A 12,650-nucleotide genomic window follows, 5' to 3' on the forward strand; every position below is an offset into this window, starting at 1 on the left:
CAAAATTAATATAATAATAATATAGTTACTGCATACAGTTCATAATAAATTTTATAAAAGATGTAAATGATCTGCGATAAATCAGTGTGAATATGCATGTTGAAAATCATAATGGTTAATTTGATTTAAAAGAAAAGACTGTGAACAAAAATATATATACATCTAATATGAACGATGAAGAGAAAAAATACTTCAATATAATAACCTTTAATTATGTTGTCAGTATCCCCTTGATGTACCCTCATATAAATCCAGCTTTAAGCCAAATTTTATCTTTCCTTGGTATTAAGCCCTGGTATATTAAGATAATCCGTCCATTTTTTTGGCACCACAAATAGAAAGTTATCACTCACAAGTAAAAGATGTTGTAGAAATATATTTATTTATATTTATATAATAATCTTATAATTCCAGAAGCATCAAATTAACTATATATTTATCCAATTACTTAACAACATTATTTTTCTTGGAAAAATTCACCTTGCATAACCAATTAGGTTAATTGTTCCATTAGAATGAGAGGTATACAGTCGGTTATATTCTGGAAGTGTATGGAATCCTGTTTGGGCCATCTTTAATTAGTTTTCAGTTTAAATGTTTTAACAAAATGAGATGAGGCAATTTAAATGATATTAAAAATGCCAGAAATAAGCTGATATAAAAATTATCCTATCAAAACTTACATCAGTATTGAATTTTCTTCTTAAATAATTGATTTGTCAATTTAAATTGTTATGATAATATTTAACATGAAAAATATATTTATACAATACAAAGGTTAATTGTTATGCATCAAAATAATACAGAAAAAGTAACAATTATCATACAAGATAGTGATAATTATCACACAATGGTGATAAGTATCTTACAAGAAATAGATAGTTATCAAGCCAACAGATGATAATTTCTTAATCATCCTATGCATCTAGGTAACATCTACATGCACTATAAAAGGAAATTAAAAATATCAAACAATAAAGTGATAATTATCATATTGTCCCCTTAGTGCAGTAATGGATAACTCCTTTTAATTTAATAGGAGTTAACACTTTGCTACAGTAAATGGACAATAACTATCATGGAAAGAAACAGGATGATAATAATTATCTTTCTAGGTGATAATTAATTGTGCTAAGTTATAATAGAACTACAACTCTACCAAAGTGTTAATTATCATGCAATGTTGACAATTATCATTTGAAAATATCATCAGTTCATTGTAACAAGTTATTTTTTTATAGTGGCACACACAGTATTCCATACACACAGAAAGATTATCTTCTTCTGACACATCTATGGCCATATATCATTTGGAAAATCTGGAATTCTTAGCATTTTCCTCTGAAAAAATTACTACCCTTTACTGCCCATATCTTATTCCAGTGAAACATTTGGGTGGGCTTCTAACATTCTTGGCGATATTTTGGAGAAGGTTTAAAGGGGTAATTAAAGCAAGTAGAGAACTATTAGAAAAATACATATATTTAATGAGGCTTCTTTTTAATTACCCATGTAACAGATAAAGTGCTGGCTTAAGATTTCTATAGGTAATATCAGCCTGTGATTTGAAACATTAATCTCCCATTGGTTGATTCTAAGAATAAATAAAACAATTTACAAGACTATTAAGCTCTGGAGAGCATAATAAATATTATATTATATTAAATGTGTTAATAAAAATGCTAATTTATATTCACAACAGCTTTTCAGTCCTCAAGTGGCATTTATTACAAACAGATAAAAGACAATTAATTGACATTATAAACCTTCCAAAATGATTTCTGCCATGTGGATAATGTTTCCTTATGAAAAAAATGCACTCTTGTATCACATTGTAATAGTGATACATTTCATCACCTTAGTGCAGTAAGGGGTTAACTCCTTATATAACTTAATAGGAGTTAACCTGTTACTGCACAAAGGTGATAATTTGATTTACGACCCCCAATTAGAAGCAATGTCAAGGATGACAGGGTAAGCAGATGTAACAAATAACTCATTATAATTATGCCATTATACATGTATTCTACTAATGTACATGTCAGTACTTTCAGCAGCTGTAATTTAATGTAAACCAGTCAAAATAAGTTTTGTTGATTACCAGACATTCTTTCTGTCACAGGGTGAGACAATTGAGCAGCCTGACCAGGACTCGAACTCGGGACTGCCTCGGAATAATGTACCATTATTGGCTCTACCGACTGAGTTGTTCGGCAGCTTACATAACTGACTCCTCCAATTAGTGAACAGTTCAATAACATGACATGTCCAACATTTTAACATTATGGAATCAAAGACCAGAACAACGTTATTTAAACTAAGTATTCAAATTACAATGGTCAGGTGTTGTGGGGGGGGGGGGCAACATTTTAAGCACAAATTAAACTATCTTGACGTTTGTTAGAAAAGTATCTGTCTATAAATATCTTGAATCCAAACTTTTAACAGTCAAATCTCAGTATGAAATTAGTCAAAGATTAAATTAACATAGACACAAAACAGTACAATATTAAAATTTACAATAAAATCTAAGCCCTATAAACTAGATAAAAACAAACATCATTTTACTGTTCATCTATGTAAAAATTTATCCCTGTTAAGTTTGAAATTTTCAAATGTGTAAGCCCTTACCAATTTTTCATCACTTGTAAATGAGGCTAATTTTCACTGCATGTTAACAGATTTTTATCAAACTTCATCAGAGATAAATTAGCCACCAGATATCATCAAATAGATTGTAACTGGTGAATATCATCTCCTGCTGAAAGATTCACACTGTGTGAAGAGTCTGTGTCTCAAAAACTTGAGTAAGCCAATGTGAGATGTAGGCTTAATTGAGTAGGGATACATTTTTGAGAAAAATGATGAACATTTTTTTAGTCCAAAGTCAAGGTGAGTTGTTAGAGATGTAGATTATCTATGTCTCTGTTGGTAGTAAGGAAAAGTAGGAAAAAAGAAGTTCATGAAGAAAAGCCTTATTATAGATTAATCTTTCATTAAACAATTTTTTAAACAACAACTTAATGAGTTGTTTTTTTTATAACTTTTTTTCTTTAATTTATCAACATTCAGTGTGGGATATTATGGTCTTTACTGATTTACTTTTAACTCAAATACCTGCAGCTTAAAATGATCAAGCATAATGGGTATGTTTGGGAGAAATTTGACAACCCTGATGGGTAATTGTCTGTCCTTTGGGTTCATTTTCAGCAAATTGGGGACAATTACCTGCATATTTGTGACTCAGTCTAATTTTCACTGTAGGTGATGCGCTACAGAGTAATTTGTGCCAAGGAGCACAACTTGTTAGCAAAATGTTGACATAAATGGTACAATTGTCACCAGGGTGATAGTTTTATCAAGATAATGCTAATGAGGCAAGAAAATCTAAACACAAAATTATCAAATCTGGGTCATCTCTTGTATATCAAATCTGTACCATCTGTTATTATTATTTAAATCAATCATTTTTTCTTTGTACATTTTGTTTATGTAAAGGGGATATCAAGTTTAACAATGAATTTTGATATTTTATCATAATTATTTTTTCTTAAAACAGTTATTTATTTAACAGAATATTTCGCCCATGAACTTTTATAATAAATTTAATATATTATAATATGTAACATGAATAAACAGACCCCTCACTAACAGTATCAAATTTTATCTTATATAAAATTATATCACCTTCAGATGAAAAACAAATTTCAAGGAACTGAAAAACATTACTCATCCTGCATATAATTTTCATTACACAGTGGCAGAATTGGGGTGGTGGTTACAAAAGTGTTGGTAGTTACAACAAAATTCATCCAAGATCACTGCAGTAAGGCACATTGAATTTACAAGTGCTCAGTATAACCACTGCATCATTCCTGGGCAGGCCATCTAGCAGTTCACCACTACCAGTTTCCTTCACTTTCATAAGGAACTGAAAACTTCTTTTCATGCCAGAGCGAATGACCATAGAAAGGATTTCGTGATCAATCACGATGAAAGTGACCTGCACTGTTTGGGAATTAAACACATATTGCCCGTTTCAATTAGTCCAATGCTCTACAAGATGGTTATGACAGAATGCATAATATTTAGTAGCATAATTCAATTCTTTAAGTGCACCAATACTGAGGTACTTAAAATGTTGCATTTTATTATAAAATAATCATCTATGTCATTTGACATCATCATTCATTTTACTGAGCTAAGACAATTGGTACAGACTGGAAAAAGAAGATTGGGCCAATGAAGTCTGTAACAATTTTTATCATCAGAAGCCAGCCCTGTTTTATGTTTACATATGTGTGAATTTAATCTACATTTTCAAGAAATGAAATATTCTTTATAGACCTCTTCTGGAAGTTTATGTTTATTTTAATAAGTGGGGAGGATTGTTCTTTATTTCAAACAGATGGTATTTCACAGCATGGCCTGAAACAGGAAATGACACATTCATTTTGTTAGCCTCTAATGAAATAATATGGTGCCACAAAGACTTGCTTGGCTACATATGCAATCACTGACTTTATACAAACTTCGCCTTTTATTGCCATGTCTGACTCCCAGGATTACCTTTTTTTGTTTGCTTGGGTTTTAAGCCACACCAATACTGTTAAGGTCGTATATGGCAACTTCCCAGTTTTTTTTTGGTGGAAGACAACCTCAGGTGTCCCTCTTTGCATTATTTCAGACATGAGTGTGCAGTCCTGGGTAGAACCACTGACTACCTGCATCTAAGCATCCCCACATGAAATAATTAAAAGCCCTGTTGTGAGTTTAACTCACAATAGTGAGGGGCAAGTCTAAATCACAACAGTGAGGGGCCAGCCTAACTCACAACAGTGAGGGGCAAGTCTTACTCACAACAGTTAGGGGCAAGACTAAATCACAACAGTGAGGGGCAAGTCTAACTCACAACACTGAGGGGTAAGTCTACATTTGTAACTCACAACAGTAAGGGGCACTACTAACTCACAACAGTGAGGGGCAAGTCTAACTCACAACAGTGAGGGGCAAGTCTAACTCACAACAGTGAGGGGCAAGTCTAACTCACAACAGTGAGGGGAAAGTCTAAACTCACAACAGTGAGGGGCAAGTCTAACACACAACAGTGAGGGGCAAGTCTAACTCACAACACTGAGGGGTAAGTCTAACTCTCAACAGTAAGGGGCAAGACTAACTCACAACAGTGAGGGGCAAGTCTAACACACAACAGTGAGGGGCAAGACTAAATCACAACACTGAGGGGCAAGTCTAACTCACAACAGATAGAGGCAAGACTAAATCACAACAGTGAGGGGCAAGTCTCACTCACAGTTATAGTCATATTTCAACTTTCTAGCTTACTGGTGGAGGAAGACATCATGTAGGTGCCAGACTGTGCATTATTTCAGGCACCAGTAGACACTTTCAAGCAGGACCACTGACAGTCCATCAGCTTAGTAGCTGTATAGCTTCCTCACATAAAGGAATCCAAAAGTCCCTGGTGGGATTTGAACCCACTGCGGTGAGGAACAAGTGGTAAGATGTCAATGACCTTAACCACTTGGCCACTGTGATACACCAAAAACTAAACCAATATAAGTAAGAAACATATTAAGGTTATAGAAATTTAATAATTATATTTGAAATAACATTATGTATGTTAAAGAGTTGAATTGAAAACTGAGACATCACACATTAATGCTAGGAAAAAAAATTAATAATCATAATAATCTTTAAATTAATGAAAGAAATTAGAAATATTAACTAACATACCTTTCGTTTAAACATTCTCCCTATCTGAATGAAACTTCACTAAAAAGAGGAGAAAAAACTGTGTTTAATCGCACCATTTACTTTTGCATCCTAGACTATGCTTGAATAGGTTAGTGATTTAACCATTTTACTTTGGAAAAGAAACCTTCATAGAATGCACCATTAAAACTTTTAATAAATCCATTAAAATGTTCCCACGTAAAATAAAAATTAATAAATGTGTACATCAGTTTTATTACGCCACAACAAACTGCTGGTTAAATGTTTATATACAATACAGTTCATGTTAAAGATAGTTTAAAATGAGAACAATTTTTTTTTTAGTTTATCTCAAAATTTTCTCTGGTCACACTCACATACTGTAGACTCAGTTGGTTTTGTACAGTTAATTTTTTGGTGATAGAACAAGAAAATTTGCCTTGATGTCACATATCATGACATAATTCAATGACATAATTGCTTCACAGTAAATCTCAGCTTTTCTTAAAGTTTATTGGTCTACAATGGAAATAATACAATAAATAATCATTGCAGACTAATCCACTTTAATAAACTGATAAAATTATTTCTACCTTTTCATCATGGTTACTATGGTGATGAACTATCACACAAAACTTCAGGGTCATATTCTTTATAATATTCTTTTTAATGATTGACCTATTAAGATTTATTCCAGTAGCGAGAGTAAAAATAACCCATTTAGACTAAGCATGCACACTAAAAATTCAAACGTTTGCTAAATTTCCTGACTTTACGGTAACGATTATTTTTACTTATACCAAACCTGTATCAATGTATATAGTATTATACCTATATCCCAACCATGACTTTTCCTTTTTCTATATTTTCAAAAGTTATGATAATTTTGTTTTTCGCTGAATAGGTTTCATCATGCTGTTAATAACATTTAGCATCACTTCAAAAAGCCATAAAATGAATTTTTAAAACGCATATCTCATTCACAATAAGGGAAGTTTGTGCAATTATCAGTTACTTTCTCACACATGAAAGATAGTAAAATTGTGCAATAAAATATCGGCTTTATCGCATTTTGATGTAGGTCGACATGTAAAAAATGAAGTCATGGCTTTTTTTATTTATAGTGATAATTATGTTTGCTGTAAATGGGATAATAATACTACAATTGCAGTTAAATAGGAAACAAAAAAAAACAGCCATATTGTCACCTCAGTGCATTAACGGGTTAACTTTTTATAAAATTTAATATGAGTTAACCCGTTACTGTACTAAGGTCATAATATGGCTTGTACAGCATATCGTCACCTTAGTGCAGTAACTCAACATCTGCTATTAAATATAGAAGCACTTATTATGTTATTGCACTAAGGTGCAAATTATGAGCTTTCACCCATACAGTCAAACCTGTGATTACGACAATCACTTATTTTCAAGGACTACCTGTCATAAAAAACAACATATATTAAAATGTGATATCATTGCATGATGTCAAAAAGTTTTTTTATTTATTTAAACATGTTGAAAATATGACAATTGATAGCCTTCCTCAATACAAAGGCTTTGCATAAAACAGTTGTTATTTCCTTCTTTTTGTTATATGAGATAAAACTGTTTCATCACTAAGCCCTCAACTGGTTACCAGTTTAAACTTCTATAAAAACTAGAGGATGCTTTTGTAAAAAAGCGCATGTCTCCCCCACTGCTGAGAATAACTGTGAATGGAAACAGGAATGGAAATGGAGATAAGATAATGTAAATACCCGGTAGTCACTTCAATGAAGGCTGTCTATGGATGGTTTCTATTGTTAAGGTTGTATGAGAAGATGTGACCTTGACCTTTGACCTACTGACCCCAAAAACAATAGGGATCATCTGCTCTATAAGACCAATCATCCTATGAAGTTTGAGGGCTGTAGGTCAAAAGGAACTCTAGTTATCATCCGGAAACGAGAAATTGACCAACGGCCACTGTGACCTTAACCTTTGAACTACTGACCCCAAAAACAATAGGGATCATCTGCTCAATAAGACCAATCATCCTATGAAGTTTGAGGTCTGTAGGTCTAAAGGAACTCTAGTTATCATCCGGAAACGAGAAATTGACCAACGGTCAGTGTGACCTTGACCTTTGACCTACTGACCCCAAAAACAATAGGGATCATCAGCTCTATAAGACCAATCATCCTATGAAGTTTGAGGGCTGTAGGTCAAAAGGAACTCTAGTTATCATCCGGAAACGAGAAATTGACCAACGGTCACTGTGACCTTGACCTTTGAACTACTGACCCCAAAAACAATAGGGATCATCTGCTCAATAAGACCAATCATCCTATGAAGTTTGAGGTCTGTAGGTCTAAAGGAACTCTAGTTATCATCCGGAAACGAGAAATTGACCAACGGTCAGTGTGACCTTGACCTTTGACCTACTGACCCCAAAAACAATAGGGATCATCAGCTCTATAAGACCAATCATCCTATGAAGTTTGAGGGCTGTAGGTCAAAAGGAACTCTAGTTATCGTCCGGAAACGAAGAATGGACGGACGGACGACCAACGGTCAGTGTGACCTTGACCTTTGACCTACTGACCCCAAAAACAATAGGGATCATCAGCTCTATAAGACCAATCATCCTATGAAGTTTGAGGGCTGTAGGTCAAAAGGAACTCTAGTTATCGTCCGGAAACGAAGAATGGACGGACGGACGGACTGACGGACGGACTGACGGACGGACGGACGGACTGACGGACGGACGGACAGGGCAAAAACAATATGTCTCCCCCCGAGGTGGGGGAGACATAATTCATTCATCTTTAAGAGCACAGGTTATCGGCATTGGCGTTGAAGGATATTTTGGTAGAATAGAGGGTCTCAGAATGATGTCTCACAGGTGGCCTTTTAACACATGATTTGACTGTATAGATCTCACACATAGAAAGAAACATTAAATGGTCTATCTTGACCTATAAAAGTAATCAAATGAAAAGGTCATATAGTTGATATCATTATAAATTCATTCATATAAGTTATACTGGAATGTATATAATCTTGTTATACGGTACCCTTAACAAAATCTCCTTATGTAGATAATAAGTTATTTACCTTAACATGGGTTCAACAATGCAGTTATTCTGTCCTCAAGTTCAATGGGTTCTGCCATAAATTTTATGGTAAGCAATTCCTGATTTAAATAGCAATAGTATGGCCCTTGGTGTTGTGTCTCCTGGTCTTAGCTAAGACTTAGTCATACAATGTTCAAAGGGTTCCATGCAGCAATACTGCCATAATGTTTCTTTTAATATACATGTAGTAATTAACTATTATAAGCCCTGGAGGTTTTACTCAATGGTCTTCCTCTCAGTCATAAAGCTAAGAGTAAATTATAGTACACCTGGTATATGAAAATTAATTAATCATCATTGATCATCATCATCATCACCACCATCATTTAAATCATCAACATCATTATTTAAAATCATCATTAGCAGTAGCAGCAGGAGCATCTCTATCAATAAAACATCATTATCACAATCATCATCATTGTCAAAATCAACATATTTTTTATTATCATCATCATCATAATTATCATCATCATTCATCAGCATCATTACATTCATAATAGAAATGTAACAGTTGTAATGAAAATGTATACATTTAATTAGTCTTAATAATAACAACCTACAATAAAAGCTAGGTCAATCTTCAAATATCTGGGGGATTTTTCCTATTATCACTCAATAACATTTATACTTTTTCACTACAAGGCACAATTTGTTTTAAGCATTTAAAAAACAAAAATAACTATAGTTTATCAAAAACGTGTGCCAAAATTTATGAGTCATTCATGATATAATGGCAGGTAGATTATGATTTTATAACATTTTATATTCTTTTGATTTTGAAATATAAACATAAAATTTAAATGTAAATTATTTCTCATGAATCTTTTACAATGATTGTATGATAATTTCTGTAATACTAGGAGCCCTGTGAAAATAGTTATAATTCTTAATAATTATAACTTTGATCTAGTTTTAAAGTGGATTGGTCTACAATGGACATGTTTTCATTAAAATATCTCAAGTTCTGATAAAATCAATGAATATTTTATTTTTCTATTTCAATTTTGAAAAAAAAAAATATTCTTGAAAAAAAAAATGTTGACAGAGTTCTAAATGATGTAGCATGAACAATTATACCACAAATAACAATATTCTTGTTCCAGGAAAACTTATTATTTGCTTTGTTTAGATATGATATATTGAATTATAGTCAATATATATATTTTTTCACTTATGATAGTAAATACTGATAACATATCTCATTTTTGATATGTAACCTTCCAATGTGAACCAGTTCCCTTTAAACTTCTTTCATTTGTTTACTTCAGAACTATTCTAAGAACAAATTTTCTACTTTTAGATTAAATGTACCAAGAAAAATTGTGGACAATATCATAGCATGATATACCTTAACTTCTCAAAGTTTTGTTATCTTGAAATCTCAAATTCTCAAAAACTCAAATCAGTGCAAGAATCACACAAAAATACAATTTCAAATCAATTATGAGCATATTATGTCTTTATTATCTTTTGCATATTTTTCCACTTTAATTGCCCCAGTTGATCTTATAGTAAGAATTACAAAGTTTATGATTTAAGACGTTTCGACAGACTTCTGAGCGGAATTCCTTTTACAAAATTACTTGAACTATTAATATAGGTTGGAACTGAATAAAAGACAAAATTTTTGTATTCATACCACAAATACTTCACTACATTGTAATACTATTATAGATACTGAAAATTATTTCAAAAATTTTATATTAACATACACTTGAACTGTAAAGGGTGGGGACTTGGAAGATAGAGACAAAATCCTAAGATCTTATTGAAGGAGTTTAACATTTAAACTGCATGTTTTAAAGCATGTTTTGGCCTTGTTCCAGAGATAGGTTTGCAAAAACTGCAAAAATATTGCAACTTAATCTCCTTATACAACTATTATAACACATTTTGAGAGCGTTTTTTGATACATTAAGATCGTGTTCGGATGAGATGAAAAGATTTGGAACATTGTGCCAAACTTCAGTCAAGATCCACTTGTATTATAAATGGCTATATTGCATGAGATGTTAATATCTTATATTAACTAAAATTAGGCCATTATCAATTAAAACTTATTACGTTATTTTATTGCAGCCAAGATCAAAGAGCAGTGCCCTTATTAAATGGGGAATATTTTTGTTAATTTGATTTCAATCAAATGTTTTTAATTAACTTAAGCCTTAAAGACAATTCAATTTATTCAGTACAGTCAAACCTGTTCATAAGAGATATACAGTCTTAAGGTATAAAACAAAAGAGCTTCTGGGTCCTTGGATCGCTCACCTCAGACTTATCGAGGCAAGAAAATATGTCATGTTTCAATGACTGTCAAAAAAGTTTAATATAATTTAAGCTTACTGCTATTTTAATTTAGCATGAAATTATTATTTTTTCCTCTCAAGGACAACTCAAAGATCATTTTCTTAGATATGTTTCATTTAAATTTGCACCATCAGGGCTCAGTAGGTCAGACGGCAAGTAAGGATACAAGTTTCGGTCTTTCGCTGTGGGGGGTAGCTATATTTTTCAGGTGACCCAATTTAACCTTATTTGTATTGTATTACAATTACTATAAAGTTTCATCAAAATCTTCATAGCCTTACTGATGAGGATGTCTTAACTCGGGCAGCTTTCTTCAACTGACTGAAAGATTTTTTTTATATTTATGAGAAGAATCATCAATTCCTATTGATATTCATCAGAATATGATCAGGCAGTTAAGGTAAAATTCCTGGCCAGAACTTAAAGTCAGTAAACTTTTTAACAATTTGTGAACACCCCTAATCGTGAGGACCCTCTGACAACAATCATTAAACTATTTTGACATGAAAGGTCCTTTGAGTTCTTATTTAGACAGCGTCAAACCCTGAAAATGTTCGAAATTATAAAATTTTCTTTTCTGTACTTATAGTTTTCTTGCCGCAATTGTGATAACAATGTATTTCACTCCAAGATTAATAGAGCCAATTATCAAAGGTAAAAATACAAGAAAAATTGTCTCAACTCTTAAATAGGCAATTACTAAAAAAATGTCCTAAGGTATAGAGTGGTTTTTATCTGAACAAAAACAAACTCTCCTAAAGCCTGGAACCATCTTTCTAAAATCATTACGTTGTCCGTAATTGCTTTCTTTGTATTGAGCACTTTTACACATGCAAATCTTATATACCATAATCCTGTCATATATGTAAACGAAGAAATTGCGCTCCGTGATTAGGAAGCATTAGAACTACTTTCATTAAATGAGTACTTCGACCCTTCAGGATAAATACATAAAAATATTTCAGAGAAAGAGTTCCGAGATTCAATTTTCTACTGCTCTAATTGGTCCGCCATTATGTTTTTTCCCCCTTTTCTTGCTGATGTCGACAAGAACGTAAAACTTGCGTGTGAGCGAAAATAAATAACATGAAATAGCTCTAACAATATTAATGTTTTTTTCTTATTAATCCTTAACTTGCTGAATTTCTTCCACAGACTTGTCCAGTTTCTGTTTTTGGAATGGTCCATATTCAATTCTGGGTATATTAGAATGAAAATTTGGAGTTGGTCAGTCAACAGTGTAGAGCCTGGTCAGACTGCACAGATGTGCTGGCTGGCCCGCCTCCATACTGTTGGCAAAGGCTGATCACTTTCAGTTCAAGCAGAATCAAGGAGCAAGTGTTTAGTACATTTTTAGAGAAGTGAACTTAGAATTGACCGATAGAAAACATTAAAAATCATAAATTTAACTCAATCATGTCTCATCTTCATGCCTGTTTTCTGTAATAATTATCTTAAACCAATCTCATGCTAAATTTATTAAATGACTTA

At 32.6% G+C, this 12,650-nt stretch overlaps 1 protein-coding gene across 5 annotated transcripts in view; it reads right to left on the minus strand.

The window, feature by feature from the left end:
- The window catches only part of LOC132729661 (serine-rich adhesin for platelets-like), a 112,727-nt gene that overhangs the window by 47,166 nt on the left and 52,911 nt on the right, over window positions 1–12,650 (minus strand). Inside the window, exon 1 of one of the 5 annotated variants that reach the window (XM_060715470.1) lies at window positions 5,755–6,074. The exons of the other annotated variants lie outside the window; for them this stretch is intronic. Coding sequence (XP_060571453.1) covers window positions 5,755–5,769 — 15 coding nt within the window. The 5' untranslated portion in view covers window positions 5,770–6,074. Of the gene's footprint in view, window positions 1–5,754; window positions 6,075–12,650 lie in introns of those variants that run through there. 5 annotated transcript variants of the gene reach the window in all.

This window comes from Ruditapes philippinarum, unplaced genomic scaffold, assembly GCF_026571515.1.
Source record: "Ruditapes philippinarum isolate M1 unplaced genomic scaffold, ASM2657151v2 ctg712_1_1_1_1, whole genome shotgun sequence".
Taxonomy (NCBI): domain Eukaryota; kingdom Metazoa; phylum Mollusca; class Bivalvia; order Venerida; family Veneridae; genus Ruditapes; species Ruditapes philippinarum.